A 26,098-nucleotide genomic window follows, 5' to 3' on the forward strand; every position below is an offset into this window, starting at 1 on the left:
TCTACTCCACACGGATTTATAGCAATAAATGTACATGATCCTAGAACAAGATATCGTGTAGGATATTTGGCTGATATAATAATTACTTAATTACAGCAGCAGAGAGGGAGCGACCTCAATGAAACGTCTGGTGGGTAAACAAAAACACACATACACATATAGAACACACTAACGACAAAGACAAAGTAACAAAATAAAACTAACCCAATTAGACAAACTCTCGGTAAAGTTAGATGCTTCGGTTTGGCGTTAGTGGCCTAGAAGCATACGATGCCTGAACTAAAACTTCCTTGGTCATTGAAAGTCGCTATCTGAGAATATTTCTAATGTTCTTGTAGTTCTAGGCCAGCATGTTTCGTAGGTATGGTTCCTGGTGCAGAAACGAATAATGTTACAATGAGCAAAAATCACAATTGCAAATACAATTTCTGATGGTCTTCATGCTAACTTCCGGAATTTTTTTTTTAAAAATGTTGGAAAATGTAATATAACATACACCCTACGATTGATGAAACAAGAAATGCTCAGGAATGAAGCTGTAAACTTATTACATTTCTACTCTGGTCTTGAAAGCTTTGATTGTAAGGCATGATAAAGGAAATGATGTTTGACAAGTACTTTTTCTGACACTGGAGATTAATGCATTGATTGCCTTTCTATTGATTGCATTAGGAAGTGATGGACCCGTTGTTAACATAACCTATTAGACATAAGAGCTTTCATGATGTTTGTTTTTTATGTTCATTGTGATTATCACCAGTACCAATTATGGTTTGAATGTTTTGTTTACTTACTTGCAGTGTTTGTAGCACTGGTTTGACTAATTGGAAAATATAGTATTGTATTACTTTGGGAATTATTGCTTTTAATTGCAGTAGAGAAGACTGATTGGAGTTAAACATTGTAACTTATCACTGTAGAGTTAACTCTTTCAGTAATATACATTATTGTGCTTCTTTTTCACCCATTGTAGTAAAGGAAACTGTTTGGATTTAAATATTGTAACATTGTAGAATTCAGTTTTGTAGAAGTATAAATTCTTGTGTTTGGTTTTCACCCACTGCAGTTGAGGAAACTTGTTTGGAGGTAACTATTGTAGCTTTCCATTACGGAATAAGGTCGAAAAACATCAAGTGTTAGTCTAGAAATCAGTGTTGTAGAAATATACATTTTGTGTTTGTTTTTCACCCGTTGCAATAGAGAAAACGGTGTAGAAATACAAATTATTGTATTAATTTTTTCCACTGGGAAGTCTTTCTGGAGTTAATTATTCTGATTACACATAGTAGATTTAACAGCTGTATAAATAAAATCTCTTATGAAGTGTTTTTCATTAGACATGTAATAAAGAAAACTGTTATACACTTAAAATCTACATTTTAGAGTTCAGATACCGTTGTAGAATTATAAATGCTTGTGGGGTTTTCCATCATATTAGAGAAAACTGTTTGAAGTTAAACACTGTAACGTTTTATGGTAGAAATAAAATTCTTGTGCAAGTGGTGTTCATCACAATCAGTTATGTGCCTACTCTAATTTTCCTTGACACAGCTGAGAATTATTTACTGCCTAGCCAGGTCATATTGCTCATCATATATTGTCTTACGTTTTGAGTTCATTTGATGCAAACTAAATCAATAAAAAGTGTGAGGTTTAAAATTTCTGGTCCATACACTGTTGGTGAAAGTTCGGTGTTGTTGTTGTTTTAGGGTTTAACACCATTTTTGAGCACAAGATAGGTTATACATGGCGGCCAGTATAAATAGTGGAGGAAGAACCCGGGAAAACCCCCAAAAGAACCACCGACCCACGAGAAGGAACCGGCAAGCTTTCTCACATACCTCATTACGTTTCTTAGAGATATTGCTTGTGCTTGTATTTGTGTTGTAATCAAGTGTCCTCAAAGAAGAAAAAAAATGGTTTGTTCTGGCTGTTAGGACAATATTATGCATTGAAAAGACATTATGATGATATGTGAGGTAATTGTTAATCTTGAAGGTGAGTCATCAGAGTTTAAAATTTGATTTGTTTCTGACCTTATTTGCATACGCTTGTCCATACTTTATCATGAAATAGATCTTTTGCACCATTTGTTTACAGCTATACACACACACGCACACACACACACACACACACACACACACACACACACACATATATATATATATATATATATATATATATATATATATATATATATATATATATATATATATATATATATATATATATATATATATATATATATATTTATATATATATACATATATATATAAACAGCCTGACATGATTCATTTATTTCCCAAAAGAGCCAGTGACATTCCAATACATGTATATGAAAGTACTGTACTTAATGCAAGTACATGTATGTTGTTTCATTTCCAGTATTATCTAAATTGCCAGAACATGTAACTCTTCATGAAGCTGCAACATACATTTTGAATTATATTGATCATAACTTTTTGAAGCATGTTAGCCATGCCCTTTTCCAAGGAATTGGTAGGTATTATAATCATGCCAATCCAAGTATAGTGGTGTCTGTGACCATTATATAAATCGGGAGTTAGATTGAAATGTAAACAATGGTTTTATCATTTTGATCAGTCACCCAGAGCTAGAGTTTCTGGTGAGGACACTACTGTATCTATGTAACTATATATAAATATGAAGTATTTTCATACGTTTGGTTTATTGCACAACTCTTACTTCAGAAATCCGGACGGAGACTTTAAATCTTGGATATAATTGGATGTAAAGCTGTAGTATCCATCTTTAAGAAGTGGAATTGAGTGATGGATGAGGGGGAGCAATTATTGCACCTTAGTCACAACTAAGAAAATGCTGATATTCATATTCATTAAAAATATTATCATACAGGCCTTCAGGTTAGAAGATAATATTTGATTCACAAATGAGGATTGAACAGAGGTCCAGTAGCTACTGCACTTATCGGCTTGCCTGTATGTACGAACCCCAAAATGGCCTAGACTTAGAGGAAAATGGAATAAAAGGATGAAACGTGTTCATGACTATAGGCATTCATTTGTACCATTTACACATGATGACCTGATAATAAATTATCCAATGAATTCGGTCACCTTTGATTCCTCTGGCATAAATCAAGATATATAAAAGTTATTATTATAAGTTTCAAATATAACCAAACATAACGGAAAATGCTATCTCTATATCCATTAGAGGGATGCATGATACTATTAAGTGAAAATACATGGACAAATAATAACAGACAAGATGATGGATTTAGTGGTAACAAAATGGCTTGTTCAACAGACAGGTATGGTATTGTATGCTAGATGCCATTGTGTGAAACTGCAGGAACGCAAAGGGTCTGAAGATACTTCAGTGAATGTTTTGCAGTGCAAGACTGTGAGAGACGAGTTACAATGTGCGGTGTCTAGCTCTGATTAAAATGAAGCATATCAGCCAGGGATCGCACCTAAGTTTTGAGGATCTCTATGTAACAGATTTGTCTCAGGCAGAGTGGCAAAGTGGCAGAATAAGGACATTTGTGTCTGAACTAAAGAGAGACCATTGAATTCTTTGAAGCCAAACGAATTAGTGTCTACAGCTTTATAGTCACCCTGAGCTGTGCTACATTGTCATTGAGGACCCAGGTACCTTCTTCCTATCTTCCTTTTTAACTCATCTAAGTGTTTTACTCATTTGATTTTGAAAGGAGATGAATTATTAGGGATTTGAATGGTTAAAGTTTGACAGTAAGAGGACCTAGGATGGGTTTGATGATTTGGAGAACATCTTAAATGTTGCTCTTCACGGCAATGTCGGCAGGACGATACAATCCCTTTCTAGAAACACTTATGCCATCAGAAAGGAGAAGTGTGGTGTCCATAAAACAAGATCCGATTCAGCGACCCCCAGACCCATTAAATGACAAATAGAGCAAATAACATATGGCAGAAGTTTTGGTCAAGATGTAATGCAATGTGCCATACGTTGCTTATAAATCTTTAGGAAATGAGGCGATTGATATGGAGGAAATGAAGGATCCAAGTTTGGTAGCGCAATGCTGAGGGCTTCTTTGGTATCAAAGGAGAATGTCTCCAAAGATATTTTCGTTCTGGACGATATCGCTAGCGTATAAAGAAAGGTAGTCCTTATGAATTTGACAAAGAGAATAACCAAGGATATTAATACATCAGAGTTGAAAGGAATCGTGCAAGGACGGATGTTTTTCAACGTATATTGAATGCAGAAGTGCCATAAATCAACTAATTAGAGAAACCAGAATTCATTATGGCGATTTAACAATTCTATGACCAGACCATGCCAATGACTATGGTTGATTTTGACAAAGAGAATAACCAAGGATATTAATACATTAGTGCAGAAAGGAGTGGTCCATTGGTGTTTTTTTTTCCTGCGTGTATTGAATGCAGAAATGCCATATATAAACTAATTATATAAACTAGGATTCAGTATGTCAATTTAACAATTCTATGGTTCAATATTCCAGAGGCTGATTGAATTAGCTCTGGATCATTGTCATGCACCAGAGAGGCAACCAAAGTTAATCAGGGAGCATTACAACCCCATCCAGCTACAATTTACAGCAGAGATGTTTTTCAGTTCATGGATTGCGCGGGAAATGGGATCATCACAGGGTGTACCATCTCTGATATAATATTTGTCAAAGGCATGAACCTAATAATCAAGCGGGATATCCAAAAACAATATCAGTGATATATGTAATAACTCACGGGAGTATTCATAGATAACCATAAGTAATGTCTGACTCACATATCCAGATAAGATAGGTATTAAGTTTACTGAAAAATACCGTATCATGGGTTGGTATGAAATTAAAGGCTCGGATGTCCAGGAACTCGATGTTAGTGGACATAGTGGGAACAACCTACTCTGGAAGACAAGTCTTGAGAGATGGACACACGCAGCGCGGAAAGGAAGCTGATCGAGCTACGAGAGGGTCAATACTCCAGAACGAGTTATGGAAAATGGCGGAAAAGTGTCCGCTAAAGAGAAAGATTATATTGTCTTATGTTTAAAATCATGAGACTCTCTAGATCCAGTTTCACCTGAGATTTGTATATGATAGTTTGCCATCTCCAACAGACTTTGAGAGATGGGCCTCATTGAGAATCCTGCGTGTCCTCTACATGATACAAGATGTAGCCTAGAGCACATCCTGTAAGCATGCCAGATTTCACAAATACACGGCCACTATATATGGAGGTACGAGAGGGTCCTGCAAGAGCTAGGGGACAACTTGAAGAGGCAGAGAAAGAAGAAAAGAACAGTAATCAACAGGCCAAAAAACTTACCAACATTATCAGAAACAGAAACCAGTAACACCTCATAGCAGAGGGGAATCCTCAGTGAACCAGAGAGTTGGATAATGCGTGTGGATCTCGGAAATAAATTGGGTTTACTAGAAATTGTCTTGATGTCTCTTCGTCAAGATGTAGTGATTTGGTTATAGTCTAGGAAAATCTGGCAGCCATTGAGTTGATTGTGTTGATGGTGTGATGAGGCTGATGAAAGTCATTTGACAAAGTGTACAGATCTGATGGAGACATTCGACAGCAGGGAATATAGTACTTAGTTGTTCCCAGTAGTACTGGAAATTAGAGTGGTTCTTATTAACTCGGTCTGAAAGATGCTCATTGCTCTACTGATATTAGGAAAAGTGGAGGTTCAAGTAATACTGCTGAGAGTACTGCTTGCTATGGATGAAGCACAACAACACAATCTGGCTGCCTACCACCACCATCTAGTTACTGGTCAACATTGCCGCCCCGCCATCATTAGGGAGTTACGGAATAAGGTCCAAAAACACCAAGTGTTAGATTGTCCCAGCTGATAATATTAATGGTGCAGCAGTTGATACACTGTATCAAAATATCTACAGTTTGAATGGATATAGCAAAACAATTTCTCTTATTTACAAACACTCATGATGGCCCTATTATTTTGATTGCTCACATTGAGAAAAATTTCACTGACAAGTTTTACTTTAGGTACCAAATCTAACTGGAACAGGAAGGTTTTAATCCAAATTGTGTGTGTGTGGGTGTTGGGGGGATTTGTCAACGTTTTCGTGAATACAAGTCTCATATTGGGTGAATAAAAATCTATTTTGATACGAGCCTTAACACTAAATTGAGAATTCTCAACTCTGCGAAACATGTTGATGTCAAAGACATTTGGGTGGTTTTAATGACAAGCACAATTAATTTATATTCTCAGCAAGGGATAATGGTACAGAGCAAGTAGTAATTACTATGCATATGTCACAGAATACGTCAAGAAATAATTTGTCTTTGCTATAAAACGATATTATCATTTTCGTTGTACATGCATACAATGTTACCTAGGGTGAATAATTGAAGCAACTGAAGTAGCATGCATCTCTTTGTAGATCGCTTGTGGCGAGAGTTACTAAATGCACGGTATGCACGGGTATTTTACCCTGACAAACACTCACTCTCCTGTGGATTTAAGGCAAGTTTCATTTCTAACTGACACACTGGTCTATGGATCTTGTCAAGGAGTGAACGTTCTCCAGTTGTGTTCTCCAGCCATAGAGTATTTTATTTGATATGTGACTCGTATTCAGCTTTTAACGTCGTATCGTGAAATGATGCCTATACTATTATGCAGATTTGAAACGTTGTGAACTTTTGCTATTAGAGTTTAATTTAGTAGCATGTATCCATAGATTTTAATTCTGAAGCTATTATTATGATCAGTTTGGTTTTATTGTAGCTGTTAGGGCTGTCTGAAGCTGCTAAGTGCTTTCTGAAGCTTTTAACGGCTGTCTGAAGCTGTTTAGGGCTGTCTGTATCTGTTTAGGGCTGTCTGTACGTATGTATGTGTGCATGGTGGATCAATGAAGGGTTGGCGTGGTTAATACAAGTGTGCCAACCCAATTAAGAACTGTGTGCTGTAGGTGCGTATGTGCGTGCGGGTATCCATAGTATCTGTCTGGCATTCTGAGTGTCGATATGGAAGATGATGTAACCATCAAGCCCATACGAAGAGGAAACCGCTAGTTTGTAAACTTGTGCGCATGGTGAACCCATGAAGGATGTGTACGGCCACTACAAGTGTGGGCCAACCCAATAATTCGGGTGAGCTGTGTGGTTTGTCAGTGGACACATTTGCAAGTTTTAAAAATATTTATGAATCACACGGCTATACAAATGACTGAGTGATGTTTGTTTCAGCTGGTTGTTGTTTCAGCTGAGTACAATTGAGTCATTTTGATTACATAAGATTATTTGAATCTTTATTTTAATTACATGAGATCAGTTGAATCTCACTTTCATTACATGATGTAACATAGGATTATTTGAATTATATATTAATTCGATTTCTAAATGTTCATCTTTCATCACATTGTGTTGTGTTTTCATTCGATCAAAGCATTCGTTCAGGTCTATCTTGTTATAGTATAGGTATACAAATGACATCTAAACGAATGAGCCATATAGGATAAAAAAATAAACGACCGCTCCATTGTACAACACGTTGTTGACCTGATGCATATATATCTTTCTAAATGCACCAGATCTTCGTGTTATCCCTTTGGGTTTTGACAAATAAATATTTTACAGGATATAATAATGAAAAAGCAATGTGCAGCAAGTTAGAGATAATGGCCAAGCGCGTTGGACATGTACGAATACCTTGTTCGAGAAAGGCGACACAAAGAACATTATTTATTACCGATTCAATAAAGAAAACATATTTACTTAATGGAACCGGGACTTGAATGTATTAGCACCACAATAATGGATCAGCATGAAGTGAAATGTCCGCAGGAAAGTATAAATTTTGTGTGGTCAGCAAGAGAGAATGACCAGCTGAGATGTGATAGAGGTGCTTCAGCTCACTCGTTGAAAGAAGATAAGGCTCTGTTTATATGGCAGCCAATCAACGACGTCAATGTGTCGGCCGCTTTTAAAGCAATGATATGACATCATGATGGTGATCATGGTGTATGCTCCAACTAACGAAGCCCCTTAGGTGGCAATGTACAATTTAGATCGCGTTCTGATGGTCATGATGCGAATGATAAGACGAAAGATCCTTGTTGTATGCATCGGGGACTTGAATGTACTTACCGGTTCTACACGTTCACCTTCATTGCATGTAGTTTGACCGCATGGAGATTGATCATCGCATGGCACACCAATATACTGCTTATGTGCTGCAAATAAGCTATGTATAGGTGTCTCCGGGGGTTCAGGCAAACAGACATCCATCGTAATGCATGTATTTCAACAAAGGATAATTCAAAGAAATTAAATTAATCACACCATTGAAAACGGCAAGTAGATGTCAGTCTCAAACTGCCATGTCTTCCGCTTGTTTGAATTTGTCTGACCACCGACCCGTCTTTGCTGATATGTCGACCCAACTTAAGTTCAGCGACACGTAATGCGCAAAAGCCTTACTACGAAGCTGTACGAACGCAGTTAACATTTGAAACCGCATTGTATTGCACTCCGAGAACGAGGGACAATCGTGGCAATGTTTCCATGATACAATGAACTACACCACCAGACAACATCTGGGTCAAGAAAAGAGTGTCACGATAAGCTGGACTTCAAACAAAACTTTGGATGTCTTTAGGTTCAGAAGATCTGCTAGACTCCACGGTGATTAAACAGCCTATCGCAATCTCTGATCAATCTGAAAAAAGCAATGAACAAGCAAATGTAAGCTCGTAACATAGCTAAAGAGGCAAAGGAGTCCTTAACGAATGGGCTGGGGCATATGCAAATCCTTTTTCGGATCATCATACAGATCTATTTGAGGTTTTCGGGTAAGATTCAATGCGAGAGAAGGCAGATGCTACAACAATGGAGAGAACACCACAGCCGGTTGCTAAAAAGGCCGACCCACCACAACCCATGAGTTTGACCACGCTGCCAATCTAATTGAATCAGCATATGCTGTCCTTGTTGAACTGTGGTCTAAGGTTGACATTGCCCGGGGTGGGAGTGGGAGACAAGCGCCCCAATCCTCCAAAATGCCCCATACAGCCTGCGTCTCTTACTGCCTCTGTCAACTAAAATCCAGCTCCTGGCCTTCGCGAGTGGCTTAGATTTGAAGCCCGGCAGACCATGTTTTCTACTAACATGAGAAGGGGTGAAGGCGGCCCACTGGCGCCTTAAAACCAGTTGCTTCGGGTAGATGGGACTCGTAAACCTTGGATGGTAGCTCATCTAGGAGAAGGAAAACTCCGATTCCAAACCTCTGCTGCCTTGTGGCTATACCCACTCATGGGAAAGGCTAAGGGAGTAAACCCCGACAGAAAATCCGGAGATGGAGTCCCTAAGGCGGTATGACATTGACTTCAACGTCATTCCGGCAACTCCTGCGACGCCGTTGGTGCCAAGCTGTATCGACATTCGTCGTTCCCTTGGGCACACCAGCTGCGTGGAGAGGGGGCATCTGCTGCATGGGCAACAGCTGATTCTCCATACCACCCTGCCCAGGCTTCATAGCTCCACTGGAGAGGATACTCCAGCGTCGTCATACGGCGTCGGCACAACACAAGAAGTAGCAGTTTACCGGTTCTAAGTCAAAACTCGATTGGCGTAGAGCTTGGCGCCAGGGGTTACTTCTGACGGTGGGAGAGATCATCAAGTCTCACTGGACAGCTACCGCCCGCCTCAAGCTTGTCAGCCCCCAGTCAGTAAGGTGCTGACCGCCATGGCCTGCCTGCTTCACTGGGTGCGTGAAGCTTAGAGAACCATCTCGACAAGTGGGCCACAAAACTCTTCACCAGGAAAGACTAAAAGAAGAAATAAAAAGACTCCAACTCTTCGTTTTGCAACCTGGAACATCAGGACCATGTGTCCTGGATTGACCACTGACCTACAGCAGATCGACGATGCACGGAAGACTGCCGTCATTGACAGAGAACTCTCCCGACTGAACATCGACATTGCCTGCCTCCAGGAGACCCGACTGGCTGACAGCGGCACCATCATGGAAGCCAATTATACATTCTTTTGGCAGGCGAAGCCCTTGGATGAACCTAGGCAGCATGGTGTAGGCTTTGCCGTCAAGAACACGCTAATCGACTTCATTGAACCTCTATCATTAGGTACTGAGAGAATCCTTGCCCTCCGGTTGTCAACATCCTTAGGCCCGGTCAACATCTTCAGTGTGCACGTCCCAACCCTCTGCTCCACCTACGAGGAGAAAGACAAGTTTTATGAGGCTCTGGATCAGGCAATATCCAGTATCCCCAACAATGAAAGCCTTTACTTACTAGGAGACTTCAATGCTAGAGTGGGAGCTGACCATGAGGCCTGGTCCACCTGTCTCGGCTTTTACGGAAGGGGCAAGATCAACGAGAATGGTCAGCGACTGCTGGAAATGTGCTGCTCCCACAGTCTATGTGTGACCAACACTTTCTTCAAATGCAAGGAGATCCACCAGGTGTCGTTGAGACACCCACGTTCACGCCACTGGCACCAGCTAGACCTCGTTATCACCAGGCGTGCAGAACTGGCCAGTGTCCTCCTTACCCGCAGCTACCACAGTGCCGATTGTGACACGGACCATTCCCTCGTGGCCAGCAAGGTGCGAATATTACCCAAGAAGCTGCACCACGCCAAGAAGAAGGGTCACCCACGCATCAACACCTGCTGCGCAAGTAACCCAGAGAGAACACAGCAGTTCATCAGCAAACTGAAGGAAGCCCTCACCAAAGTGACACCTGATGACACCATTGACTCCAAGTGGTCCCATATCTGTGACCCTGTGTACAATTCAGCCATCACAGCTAACGGGAAGAGGGAGCGAAAGAATGTCGACTGGTATGAGGCAAACTGGGAGGAGATGGAGCCCGTGACTGAGGCAAAGAGGAAAGGCCTCCTGGCATACAAGGCTGCACCTAGCCTCAGAACACTACAAGCCCTCAGGATTGCAAGGAATAACGCCCAGAAGACAGCCCGCCGCTGTGCCAACACCTACTGGCTGAACCTTTGCAACAGTATACAGACAGCTGCTGACACCGGGGATACAAGAGGAATGTATGAGGGTATCAAAAAGGCGACAGGCCCCCCCCCAGCTACAAGACCGCCCCTCTCAAGTCCAAGACGGGTGAAGTCATCACAGACCAGGGGAAACAACTGCAGCGATGGGTCGAGCACTATCTCGAACTATATGCAACCCAAAACAATGTCACTGGAACTGCCCTGGACGCCATTCCAGACCTGCCTGTCATGGAGGAGCTAGACACACAGCCCACCCTGGAAGAGCTCGGAAAAGCCATCGATTGCCTTGCCTGTGGGAAGGCTCCTGGAAGCGACGGCATTCCACCTGAAGTCCTCATGAGCGGAAAACCAGCACTGCTTCAGCCCCTACACACACTCCTCTGCCTTTGCTGGGAACAGGGATACATCCCACAGGACATGCGTGACGCCAACATCGTCACTTTGTACAAAAACAAAGGAGACCGTAGCGACTGCAACAACTATCGGGGCATCTCCTTCCTCAGCATCGTCGGAAAGACTTTCGCCCGTGTTGCCTTGGCGCGCTTGTAGATCCTAGCCTACCGCGTTTACCCAGAGTCCCAGTGTGGATTCCGAGCGGGCAAGTCAACTGTAGACATGATCTTCTCTCTACGTCAGCTGCAGGAGAAGTGTCGCGAGCAGCAGATGCCCCTCTACATTGCCTTCATAGACCTGACGAAGGCGTTTGACATGGTTAGTCGGAGTGGACTCTTCAGACTCCTGCAGAAGATCGGCTGAACCTACGTCTGCTTGCTGTCATTATGTCGTTCCACGAGAACATACACAGCACAGTGTGCTTCAATGGCGCAACATCTGAAGCATTCCCAGTCATTAGCGGAGTCAACCAAGGCTGTGTCCTTGCACCGACGCTCTTTGCCATCTTCTTCTCCATGTTTCTCCATGTACGCATTCAAGGACTGCAGCGAGGGAGTGTACATCCATACCAGGGCTGACGGCAAGCTGTTCAACATCGCCCGTCTCCGTGCTAAGACTAAACTCACAGAGGTACTCATCCGTGAATTGCTCTTTGCCGACGATGCAGCCTTGACATCACACACGGAAGATAGACTTCAGCAGCTGGTATGCCGTCTCTCCCATGCATGTAAGGAATTTGGACTGACCATCAGTTTGAAGAAAACGAATGTCATGGCACAGGACACAGACTCCCCTCCCTCTGTCTCCATCGATGGGTACAATTTGGAAGTTGTCGAGAACTTCACATACCTCGGGTCTAACAACTCCAGCTCACTCTCCGTTGATTCTGAGGTGGGCAGCAGGATTGCCAAGGCAGCAGCAGTGATGGCCGGACTTAACCAGAGGGTCTGGAACAACCCCAACCTCACAGAAAAGACCAAACTGCGTGTCTGCCAAGCCTGCGTGCTCAGCTCACTTCTCTACAGCAGCGAAACATGGACCACCTATGCAAGACACGAGAGGAAACTCAACAGCTTCCACCTGAGATGTCTGGGGCGCATTCTGCACATCCAGTGGCAGGACAAAGTACCCAACACAGAGGTTCTAGAACGCGCCAACATGAACAGCATGTTCTCCGGCCATGTCAAGAGAATGGACCCAGGTCGCATTCCCAAGGACCTGTTATATGGGGAGTTAGCAGAAGGTGCACGACCAACCGGACGACCACATCTGCGCTACAAAGATGTTTGCAAGAAGGATATGAAGACAGCAAACATCAATGTCAACGACTGGGAGAGCTGTGCAAACAACCGTTCCAGCTGGCGTCTAGCTGTCAGGCAGGGAGTTCAAAACGCAGAGGAAAAGAGAAGAATAAAACAAGCTGAAAAGAGAGCTAAATAGAAGGATAAGCAAAAGCGTACTTTGGAGCTATGCCATCGTCTCCCGTAGACGGACGGATGCCAAGAAGTTGAACAACCAACGAGGTCATGGTACCTGTTGCAGTTAAAACATTGACAGCTGATAAAGCAGCTGGAAACTGGCATCACGAGCGAATTGCTAAAAGCGGAATGCTAGGGATACATAGCGTGGATAGCCAAGAGGTTTCCTTATGTGTAGAGACGGGCGACATTTCTGATGCCTGGAAAAGGGGTATTCTGAGATATTGCAAATGTAAAGCTATTTAGCGAGACTGCTGTAATAACCATATCACTACCCTACTTTATATGCATATAAAGACCTTAGTATATACCTTCCAAACCAGAGTGAAAACCATTAATTTCAATTGACTGTATGAACTGAATGATCTTACACCAGAAACTTGAATCAATGATTGCATTAAAACGTCTAACATATTGATTATATTCAGCATGGAAATCAACGAATCACCAAGGATGTCCTAAAGTGTGATTTTCACTAGATCTGATTTGCTGTAGATCTTTCTAATTAGCCTGGACATCGTGCAGAAGGATGAAGGATGGAAAAGCTTTTGGCCTTACATCAATTAGGGTAAATCCAAAATCCAAACGACCACTCCAGAAGCTATCACCAGCAAGAGCACCAAAGAAGCACGAGGATCAGATGCGTGTCTCTACTGCGTAAACCACAGCCCGGTTAGCAGCGAAGCAGAGATTAGACGCAGCATCAAAACCGCTTGTGGCTGCATGAAAACCAGAGTATAATACATCAGATGATCACATTCAGCCGTGCTACAACGGTCCAGCTATATACCACATACATTCTTCAGGCCATGCCATACCTTGCAACGTATGAACACATATATCTATATATGTGTATAACCAACGTTTGGGGCGTAAAATTGACATGATTATGAGCAATATTCAAAGGAAGGACAACACTTCAACAAATATAAGGTCATCAATTATGTTCAGTTTTTGGGGATGTCTTTTCTTTACTTTGCAAATATATACTATTAGAGACAAAAACATTTAATACATAGGCTGCGAACGCTTTTGCAAGTATCTTTCTAAAAAGTACTGTGTTGGTAAAACACTGTAGTTCTTTAGCATTTAAATTATTTTTGAGGTGAAACTCTCCGGAAGTTAACAGCATTTAAAACATATAGAGCAATAAGGTAAAATGGTAAATAAATGGATGGCAAATATAAGCTTTGTCAAGAATAGTACGTAATTTGAACAATTAAATGAATATATAGGTAACTGTTTGAATTCTCTGAAAACAATGGAGTGAGAAGAAATGCTTGTAAATTGGAATGTTTATGCCTAGAAATGAACTTAACAGTTCGGATATTGTCCAAATTAAATAGAGGAGAAGAACAAAACAACATTTTCTAAATGCTATTATTTAAATATGTAAATAGACTTGGAATAATGTTCTAAGAAGCTGCGTATCTGATTTTACCAGAAAAGATTAAAGTCTGACACCACTAGAATATGATCATGCGTGAGCGAATCATTGAACACAGATGGCATGAGAGCAAACAATTAATACACATGGTATAAGTGACAACCATTAATATACAGATGCGGTCTCTTGATAAAGGAACACAACAATTGATGATTGTATTGATTATCAAACATATGAGGGAGAAAACGATAATGAATTAGAATCAACTTCAACTTAATTGTTCGTTCAACTATTATTGCAAGAGTGATGCATATCACGATTGGAGACATGTCACAACTTGATGATACAAATGATAAATCATCCTGGGATGTTGTCGACAGGGATCGCAAAATGTATAGCTTAGTATTGAAAGATCAAATTATATCCAACCATAATGGAACAATTACTAATTTATTGGTAGACCGGTTAATGCGCAGGTTGACATAGTCCATTACAGAACATTAACAATGCATAATTACATGATATAGATAATTGTGTCTTTGACGGACAAATAAAGGATTTGTTGGTCCTTCCCTTCGTCCTTCTAGTCTCAACTTTATTTATTTGCAGGGAGGACATGGTATAAAAGTAATCGGAACATCCCCGGCCTTATCCGTAAAATCGAAAAGAAACATTAGATCTAATTTGGAGCCTTTGAGAACACAGTTTGGAACTACTTGTGTTTACATGGCACAATATGGCGGCAGCATGTGTCAGATTAAATGAAGTGAAACTTATCTGTTGTGGGAAAACAAACATTCGCTTAGAAAGATTAGTAGACTGTCAGCCATGTTGAAGCTTTATTATGTGCACCTGGGAGTTACCTGATCAGATGATAATTGCCAATTGTCAAATGAAAACACTAAATACGCATTGAAAAGTAACATAATTGTTATAATTTTTTTTTTTCGAATAAAGGAAATACTAGAGTAACATTTCACATGAAAAAGAAACATACAAACGAGCACAAGCAAGATACATAAAAGAGCGGAAACATTACAGGCAGTCAAGTATGTCAGAGAGAGTGTCAGTAACCATACAAACAGTATTTGTGACATATGTACCTTAATGGGTCTCTTTTGTACTTTGTTTGACCAGCATAAATAGATACAGTATGTGATCAATACGATTCCTATAATTTATCTATAGAAATATACGTCAGTGGTTGTCCGAATGTAATATCTACCTCATAACATGTTCACTTCTTGGTTTCATTACAGTTAATAACGGTATTATTCTAGTTACAAGATGAACAGATCTCGACCATTCAATAATAAAATAAAGATACTAAAATTTTCCGTCACTTCAAAATTAAACAAAATGTTATGAATACGATAGTGTTTTAGCATGTCGACGTTTGAAACAAAAATGAGAACATTGTCAATTTGATCTAGTATTCTTAAGAGCACACGTTCAGTTCAATATTTTATTTTCGTGTTTCTTTATAATGATTAGTTGATTATTTAACTTTACGTCGTCTACGCCTTACTGGGCATGTACGACGCTTACATCCAGCAATGCTGGATGTTTAATTACTCCTGGGGGATGGAATTGGTGCTTCATCCCCCAGGCATTTGTGGGTTCAAAGGTCACTGATTCATTTGACCATCAGATCGTGGGTCTAATTAGTTACTAACGACCTGAATATAGGGCCGCCATGAGTGGGAATGAACCCAACACGCACTCATGATAAGGAAGGTTGTATTCAGTTGCGATTGAACGCACCAGGTGTCAACCCAAGCAGTATGTAAACGTCCAATACGATTGGTCGGCAGCGATGACATCACATTAGGAAACCTGGTTATTTGACGGGTGAAAATGGTTCCACATCTCCCTCAATGTACGATGTCTGAGAGCGGCAAGGAAGGTAAATGAACTCGGCAAGCAGGACATGGATGTCGTGTACTCCCAGAAACGCCAGCCCGTCCTTATTTCAAATTAAGTCCAGCTGTTACTAATGGACGATATAGAATCCCAATAACGTGTAAGCCACCTATGCAATAAGCCAAATCAACTGAGTTAAAATAGTTTTCCTATAAATGATAAGAGTTGACATTTTATGTACAGAGTGTACCTTGTCCTCTAAATTTAAATAATACCAACCGGTGTAAGTCAAAATGACTCAATACATTTGGTATCACGCATATGAATAAAACAAAATGTACAGTATGTAAAAGTTTGATGGCTGTATGGAAATTATCAAATTAGGTTTAAGACAGAGTTGTTATCTAAAGATGTCTTCTTAATTCCAAAATGAAAACCTCATGATGACAAACAATTTGGTAGCCCTTAAAAGGACTATTTTAGTTAAGTCTACCCACTGCCATATACTCTGATGGAGGGCCAGGTTCTATCATATCCATCAGTATCCAGTCTTGCATTATTAGTGGGAAGCTAATTGACGGCACGTCCAGTCCATGATGTATTCTCATTAAAGTTGCGGGTCATCTGTTGACTGGACATTCCTGTAGTATTTCCCCTCTCTTTTTGAATTTAGCCACTACCTTTTTAATTTTGGATTTACTGGGTCTGGTGACGTTCTTCGGAGATTCTTCCCATTTGCAGAGTATGAGGGTGCTCAATTCGTCCATAAAGGTTTGCGCCACATATTTTTCAAACCATAGTCTTCCGAATATCACCAGGCGACATGTCTATTTGCCTGGTACAGGTCATGTTTATACGCACTCGGTCCTGCCGGCATGCTTGGTAAAGTTAATGCAGATTCCAGCTGATTTGATGTGGATAAAGTTTGCAGTGATGATGAAGGTGGTGGTGGTGATGGTAGTGGCGGTGATGGAGGTAAAGTCAGTTTTCTTCTAGTCACCTCTTCTAGTTGTTTTGGTGTTGCAGTCCGTTTATCTTGCACAGCCGTGACCCCTTCGTGTAGTTGAGTAGGTTGTATCATTTGTATTGTCTTTGGTGGTGGTGGTGGTTTAACGGACATTTCCAACTGCTGTTCGGCTCTTGTGTTTGCTTTGGGGACAGTAGATGGTTGCTCACAAGTAGTTTTGTTTACGCCATTATATCTTCCTGTTGGTTTTGTTCCATATCAGGAGTAAGGTAGTTCTTTTATCCTGAACTCTCAAGCTCCACCCTGATGCTACAGAAAGACCTAGGCCTTTCAATGCATTCATAGCTTCAGTGGGTATCATTTCCATCGCTAGTGTCATTCTTGCTGATGGGTGCTACTTGTTGCTGTGTTCGCTGTCGACCGAATGAATGACATAATGTATTTCTTTACAAAGATTTATAGCGTAATTTATAGTTACGTAAGTTGTTGAAGATACTGTATACAAATTTTATTGCGCCACGTCAGTCTTATTCATGACTGTATTTTGTTTGATTTTCCTGAAAGGGTACTTTGAACTAATGTAGGCACAACGGAAACTCCTGTGTGTAAAATAAGATATTTATATCGAGCGTGAAGTATTACTTTAGAAAGGTTTAGGTGCAGGCAAAATTACACGTCTCTACAAACATTAAGGGCACATTTTGTTATTAGACCGTAGAGAAAACGAATTAATTAATTGGTGCCATATGATCTGGTGAGTAGTTATTGTATTACATATCTGATCAGCGGGTCATCTGTATGTTTCCACATTAATCATGCTGCGCTTGCCAAAAGTAAACAACATATGTCGTTGATCCGATGAAAGGGATAAGCAGGCATATAAACGAAGTAAATATATTAATATACTGATTGGATGAAACTAAACCTTGCTTGATGTAAATATGAAGAATATGAGATATTTTAGCTCTTAAGAACCCAGAGAATGTAATTATCTGAACGAATACGATTAAAACAATATACTCTCTAACTCCTACGAGATCCTATAATCGTTTCTTCTAATGGTGAGAGTTATTTATTCTTGATTATTTCGTGGATTACTTGGAGAGGTCTTTATAAGCGTACATAAAACTGCTTAACCTACTCCCACAGTCACCCCTCCCTCGAATTTGTATTGTGGATCTTTTACAACTTTTGAACGCAACGGTTGGATGTATAAGAGAGATTATTTGCAGAATTGAAAAGACATATCTGATAATATTTATCTAGCAATACGGAACGATCTATTGTTTTACCATTCTATACAAAAGGTACGAAAAGAAATCCTTCTGATTTTCGAACTATATCCTTACTAAGTTGTGTTGGAAAAATCAGGGGCAGATTTGCTCAAATTTTGTATAATCACATATAAAATACAATTGGAGCATCGTCGATCGTTTCTATCTAGTCGAGAAGGAACCTCATGTAATGCGCCGCCATTGCACACTGTAATTTACAATTGCACACACGACCGAGTTAGAACATTTCCATAGCATACACATGATGAACTCCGCCAGAGGCGAACCCCTTAATCCATCAAATTGTATGAATATTAATAGAACTGCTTCTGAGGTTATTTATGGACTTGATGGAAATGATAGGTGCATATTATTTTATTTACAAGTATCAGTCTGGTTGTCTTCTTAATCACGCCAATTCATAGACTCTTTCTATAAGACGAAACTTTTAATTATCTCCCCCAGATGCCTTCACACGAGGATAACAGGGAAAACCAACACGTACAGGTAATCAGTTGGTACATACAGTTTCTGTAGATAAGTGAGATCGAAATGGTTTAATTTTCCATTTTATTAGTGCTGCATACTACTAATTATTTAAAAACAAAATGAGAATTAAATTCACCATGCATTTCACACCATGCACTGAAGGACAAAGAATCCACAAAAGGGTCCAAAAATATTATTTTATTGCTAGATGTTCGATGATCATCTTTGCCGTTTTCTTTACAATCAACTAAAACGTCATGCTACATGCCACTTTTGAGAAGGCAATCCACAAGCGCATGTTGTGCAATCTGAAGAATGGAGACAGATTTCAATAGTCTTAACTTGTTAGATTTTCTTCAACAAAACTTCACATTTAAAGTGATTACCGAATATTATGAAAGGCCGACATGTTATCATTGCCAGTAAACTCTCCTTTTCAACACTTCCTATATATGGGGACTGGGAGTAGAACTGTGTGATTTTAGCCCAGAACATAATACCGTTATGTTTTCTGCTCATCTCATTGTATAGATTAAGATTAAAAATTGAGATCAGAAAAGTTGACACTTAAAATTACCGTAATGATAAAATGTGCATCAAAGATTAATTATACAATACATTACGCTACACGTATTTTATTAATGCAAATAATGTAACTATAGAAATCATTCAGCTGCATTGGTAGAAATTAATTTGTTTTATTTAATAGGTTGGAATTACAGTGCTCGAATTATTCAGATTAATTGGAATAATAGTTCTAACGGAAATACAAAGTCATTTGGATTTATAGCGGCATCGGAAATACTGTGAATTAATTGTAATACATTTTGGGAGTATATTATAGTGATTCTTCTGTACTGTTCATACATCAGTACATTAGTGACCATCATTCGGAATATCTTTGGAACTCGTTCAAAATATTCGATACTATTGGAGTTGATAGATCATTTATCACTTTAGAATGTCATTCACCATACTGTAAGTAATTTTTAATGCCAATTCAAGAACTACAATAGCAGCCTCGCCGCTGAAACCCGTCCTGGGACAATACACCGTTTAAAGAAAGACAATATAATCATTGTGATAAAAATGACATCGGAGAAGAATATCATTATTTGTTCATTGGTCTCAATTTTCACAGAAATGGGTATGTTTCTAAACCCATTTTCGTTTTAACTGCGAACCATCAAAAATCTTGTGGGCCACCAATAACCGTAAACGTCTCAAAAATGTTGCCCAGTTAGTTAATGTGACGATGAAAATAATATAAACAAAATTGTCTTATCTATAGAAGAGAAAATTTTCCAAACTTCACAATGACATTTATTCTCTCATTCAGCTTTTGTACACTCCAGGAGAGTCAATGTATTCGAACACTGCAATGATACATTTATGTTTTATTGATGTGATTGTAAATGTTAACCTATGATGTGATTTGCATAGCATGTGTTAGTGACGTCGTCTTATAATGCTGTAGTAGTTGTAGTATTCTCATATGCCGTATATGTGTGACCGAAGATTTACTTTAATTAATGAAAATTTTGTTTTGTTCTGTCCTGAAATAACGCTTAAGCATTTTAAACCGACACTCTAATGAAAGATAAGTGAAAATTTCGTCAGCTTTAAAATTATTGTGCTAATTCATCGCTGCCATTCAGTTACCATATCTATTGGCATCCGCTACAGAAGCATTGTGCCGTCATCTAAATCAATCGTAAAAGACGTAATGTATGCCAATTAGATTTTGTTAATACATTTGCTTTTAAGCAATTTATGGAAATGTATCTCAAGAACAGAAGAATATCTCGATCCCTTTTTATTCCTCATTAATACTAGCAAATTTAACAAACGGATTAGTATTTGATCCCTTTCAATTCCTTATTTATACTTGCTTTCCAAGAAGCGCAGTTTTCTGTAGAAGATCTGTTTTGAGTTATGCTTCATCTAGCCTTTTTAAGATGTCTCCTGGTTTGTGTGACATGACATTAATTGATATGATATGTGTTTGCTTTTATCGGAGCTTTCTAAATTATATAGCCAGGACACAGTAATCCATTACAATCTATTGTTCTTGGCCTGCAAGATGTGATACTAGTATTGCTGTCTCACTCGGTATTCTCGTCCTTGTGTATCAATATTCTATTTGTTTCCTGTTATATACTCTGTAGTTAGAGTGCATGTTAAAACCCCAAAAGTTTTATATTTGCTGCTGTCATTCGCCTTTTCTACCGTGTGAAGGTTCTCAATGTTTCCACAGCCAAAGGCTGCAAAGTTTACCAACATTTATAAACGTGTACTCGGTTTACAATTGCCAAAACATTCATGTTTAATTGAAACGATTAAAAGCTCAACGTTTCCTCCTATCGACCAGAGTAGTTAAGTGGGATACTAGACGTACAATGGGAATTAGCATTACAGACCCCCCCCCCCCCGGGTCAATATACATACAAGTGGAATTTAACATGACGAAAAATCGTGGGTCAATATACGTACAAGGGAATTTAACATGGGAATAAATCGTGGGTCAATATACGTACAAGGGGAATTTAACATGGGAATAAATCGTGGGTCAATATACGTACAAGGGGAATTTAACATGGGGAATAGAGCTTGGGTTTGTTTAGGGACAAGGGGAATTGAATATGGGATTTTTTTTTTTTTTTAAATTTTTTAAAAAAAGGGTAGGCAATTGAAAAGTCATTCTCTTTTCGAGAAATATGGCTGGCCCTGAAAAGGGTCTTTGGGTTTATGTTAATGTATCCATTAACATAAAGGGCACCGCATTGGTCTTCTTCTTGTCCTTAGGCTGCGTCTCACTGTTGGTCCGTAAATCAGCACTCTTTTGAGGCATCCTTGTCTTTCTACGTAGATCCTACGTATCCACAGACTGGTGTTTGTCCTGTGGACAACGGTCCACTTGGATCGGACATACATGAGCATGTCCGTCCTGAACATCATGGAAGACACAAGCGTAGAAGATTGCACATCGGTCCACATCTTGAAGCGACGAGAACAGGTAGAGGAAGGATTGAAACGGACGGAATGAGTTCATTCACCAATCCGAACACGCGTTACAAAATTCAGTCAGCCCGCATCCAATCCGAAGAGAGTAGTCTGTGACGTCACGTGGTCTATATAGATTCGCTAGCGCTTGTGTACAGTCAATGTATGCGACAGTGATTCAACATGACGGAAACTCAGAAAACGATCCATTGGGGTGCACCAGCAGGGGAGACCGTCCAAGGGAACTCGGACTTACTTTCAGAAGAGGTGAATTGGGATTTTGTGGATTTTCTCTCCTCGCAAGAATTTGTTCCGGAACCTTCGTTACCTTCTTCATTGCCGCAAGTGGAGAATTTTAGACAGAGACAGAAAGAAGAATTGGAGAAATTTATACAACGACAAAAGGAAGCGGAACAAGCTTTTCTCCTACAGCAACAGCAGCAAGAAGAAGAGGTAAGAAAAAAAAGCAACAACAAGAAGTAGCAGCAAAGAAACAAGAGGGTGAAAATCAAACGGTCACGGTACTGTTGGACATTTTAGCGGAGTTAAGAATTCTGAAACAAATGTATCAGACTTCTTTATTACGACCGAAGAGAATACGACCTTCCCGAGCTAAACACGTTAACCCTGTGACTAAGCCTACCGTACCACCCTTAGTGATTTCAACCCAATCATCATCATCAACATTACGCAGTCCAGAAGTAGGCCTTGGCCGTGGCAAAGGCTTAAGGCAGTTAAAGTTGATTGCTTGAACTCACCCCTGCACCTAAATAAAAAGGCCCTTTTCAGGGCCACCCACATTTCTCGAAAAGAGATAGCCTTTCAATTTGCCAATCACTCAAAAAAAAAAAAAAAAAAAACAACCCCATTTTACCCCGTATAGTACGTGTCTTTGTATGAGTGCGTGAGTGTACGTTCTTATTTTAAAATCATAACTCAAAGACACTTATCTTATATCATTAATTTATTCTTTTATGAATATTTACAATCCAATTCACAATTCACAGCACAACACTTTAATAAAAAGTTCATTGACTTCTTCTTTCTCCTTGTTTAGTCTCTCTGTTTTTTAAATTTCTTCACCGTCAAACTCTTTTCCTCTTCTTCCTCCTCGCTTTCTTCCCTTCTTTTCTTCTCCTGTTTCTTTTTCTTCACCTGTCTGCTTTGTTCCTCTGAAAAATCCCTCTCTTCTTCCGAAGAATCCCTCTCTTCTTCTGAAGAATACCTCTTTTCTTCTGACTCCTCTTGTTTCTTTTTTGGGCAATCTGGAGACCAATGTCCTTTTTCTTTGCAGTAATAACAGGTATCATGACTTTTGTCTTTTTTAGTCCCTGTTTTTGTTCTTTTTTGACGGTCTGGACACTCTGAAGACCAATGCCCTTTCTTCTGACAGATATAGCAAGTATCTTGACTTTTATCTCGAAAGGAAGGAGAGTAGTCTGTAGGCTGGTCTGAAGAGAATTTTCTAATGACCCCTCGCAAAGCTCTGACGAAACGTTCGATTTGGTTAGTCTCTTCCATCGTTGTGCTCGGCTTGAGAGTGAAATGAATAGTGAAACGACAAGACACACACCCTTTTATATACGCTGGTATGCTATGACTATAAAGTAGTTCATGGTGTTTGAACTTGAGTCATTTGACTTTTTGCTTTCAAGATGAAACGATCTAATTCATTCGAGAAGAAAGAAGAAGAAAGAAGTAAGAGGCAGAAACGTGATCTATCGCCTCGTACCAGGGCTGAAATCTTGGCACAAATTAATGCCAGTGATTTTGAAGAGGACATGAGTGAACCAGAATTTGAAACCTCTGAACCAAGTTCACCACCCTTAGTCAACCCTGAAAAATACTATTCCATTCGAGAGACGGAAAAGCGGTCCTCTAGAAAATTTAGAACCACGGCTTACAAATACACGGTGAAGTTTAAAGATTTCAAGGCTGAAGTGCCGTTAGAGAAAGCAGAAGTGTTTATCACTGGGGTGTGGGATTCTTTGCTCACTGCACTCAAGCGACAATGTCAACCCAAAGAAGACGATCGCTTGAGACTTTCCATACAACACGACGGTTTGAAATCCCCTGTTTGGATCGAGTTTAGCACCCCTGCAGAATTGACCGCTTCCAAAGTCATGGACAAGATTCAACACGTACAACAATCTAATGATCAGTTTGACATCACCGATGGTAAAGCCACACTGGACATGACCTACGTCTCTCCTCCTCAAGGGACCGGACGCAAAAAGATGTTATTGGTGGACGACCTTCGCAACACCAAAAAGAGTCTTGTCCGAATTAACAACACTCATGACCAGATGTGTTTAGCCCGTGCCATCGTGGTGGGACGAACCTATGCCAACAAGAACGACACGGTAGAATGGAAAAGAACCTGGAACACTATTCAACGTTCCTATCGAGCCAAACAACGAAACGAAGCAGAACTCCTGTTGCAACAAACTGGCCTGTCCAAAGACACACCCTGTGGCATTCCTGAGATGCAAAAATTGCAAGATGTCCTAGCTCCACGCTACACCTTGAAAGTGCACCCTCAAGAAATGCGCGGACCTCTGTTGTTTCGAGGCCAAGATTTTAAGGACGGAAAATACATTCTTGTTTATTATCACGATGACCATTTCGATACCATTACCACCATCACCGGATTCCTGGGATACGGTTATTATTGTGAGAAATGTGATTATGGTTATAACAATCGAGAGCAACACAAGCATTGTGGAACGAAATGTCCAGGATGTTTGGCCTCTCCACCCTGTCTGAGCGAAGAACCAGTGCCTTGTTCAACTTGTCTGCGCACGTTTGTCAGCCCTACCTGTTACCAACAACATTTGAAAACACAAGGTTCACAGCAGAAATGTGCTTGTCAACTGCTGAGATCGTGTCCTACCTTTGGACCAGGCCTATGTACCAATAATGCCAAGGCACACGTATGTTCAGGAAAGAAAAAATGTCACATTTGTCACCACATCGTGGACTTGGAACACCAATGCTACGTGCAAAAATACCAACCCCCACCAGAGATAGAGGACGGTCACAAGAAGAAAGGCAATTTCATCTTTTTCGATTTCGAATGCATGCAAGAGACCGGCATTCACATCCCTAATTTCTGCGTGGCTCATCGAGCGTGCGAGAAGTGCATTCAAGAACCTATCTTCAGTCATTGCCCTCACTGCAGCAAGATTCCCGGAGGGCGTGAACAAATCTTTCGGGGACCGAACACGTTAGCCGATTTTGCCCAATGGGTCTTAGACCCCATCGACAAGACATGGAGCAAAGAGGACATCGAACGTTACGGAGATTGTCATCGTCATGCCACGGTGATGGCTCACAATTTCTCCGGATACGATGGACAGTTTCTTCTCAGATACTATACGGAACAAGGCACCGAGCGTCCTAAAGTGACTTTGAACGGAGCCAAAATAATTTTCATGCAAGTGGGACAAGTGCAGTTTAAAGATTCGATGAGTTACTTGGCTATGCCTTTGAGTCGAATGCCTAAAACGTTTGGAATGACAGAAATGACTAAAGGGTAATTTCCTCACTTTTTCAATACGGAAGCCAATCAACACGCCGTTCTACCCCATTTGCCTGAGGCTCACTATTACGACCCCGACAACATGCGTACCGAACAACGAGAAGCTTTCTACGCTTGGTACCAGGCTCACGCCTCGGACCCTTTCGACTTTCAGGAAGAAATGCTAAAGTATTGTCGTTCCGACGTGGACATTTTACGAAGTTGCTGTGGAAAATTTCGAGAACTGTTCATGGAACACGGAGGGGACGATCCTTTGAAAGAAGCTTGCACCATTGCCAAAGCGTGTTCCTTAGTGTATCGACAACGATTCATGCCTGAAAACACCGTGGCTGTCATCAGTCCTCAAACGACCCACTTTGTCAAGCGTCAATACTCGGTCAAAGCCCTACGTTGGTTACATTACTTGTGCGACAAGGAAGACAAGTGGATTCAGCATGCCCGCAACGGAGGGGGTGAAAAGACCATCGGAACGTATTCGGTCGATGGCTAGGACTTAGAAAACCCCAAGATCGTGTACGAGTTTAATGGTTGCTTATTTCACGGATGTCCCGTCTGTTACCCTGACCGTGACACTAAAAATCAGTTTTTACAACGGACCATGGAAGACCTGTACCAGGACACTTGTCAGCGACGCCTAAAGTTAGAACAGCAAGGATACCAAGTGGTGGAAATGTGGGAACACGAA

The 26,098-nt window shown here is 40.4% G+C and overlaps 1 protein-coding gene across 1 annotated transcript in view; it reads left to right on the top strand.

Moving 5' to 3' along the window:
• Positions 1 to 5,193: 5,193 nt before the first annotated feature.
• LOC149783150 (uncharacterized) overlaps positions 5,194 to 26,098 on the top strand; it is a 191,186-nt gene continuing 170,281 nt past the window's right edge. The window contains exon 1 of the mRNA XM_089933351.1: positions 5,194 to 5,296. Coding sequence (XP_089789477.1) covers positions 5,194 to 5,296 — 103 coding nt within the window. The remainder of the gene's footprint in view (positions 5,297 to 26,098) is intronic.

The sequence above is a fragment of the Sinohyriopsis cumingii genome, chromosome 14 (genome assembly GCF_028554795.1).
Source record: "Sinohyriopsis cumingii isolate HCF-2022 chromosome 14, ASM2855479v2, whole genome shotgun sequence".
Lineage (NCBI taxonomy): Eukaryota > Metazoa > Mollusca > Bivalvia > Unionida > Unionidae > Sinohyriopsis > Sinohyriopsis cumingii.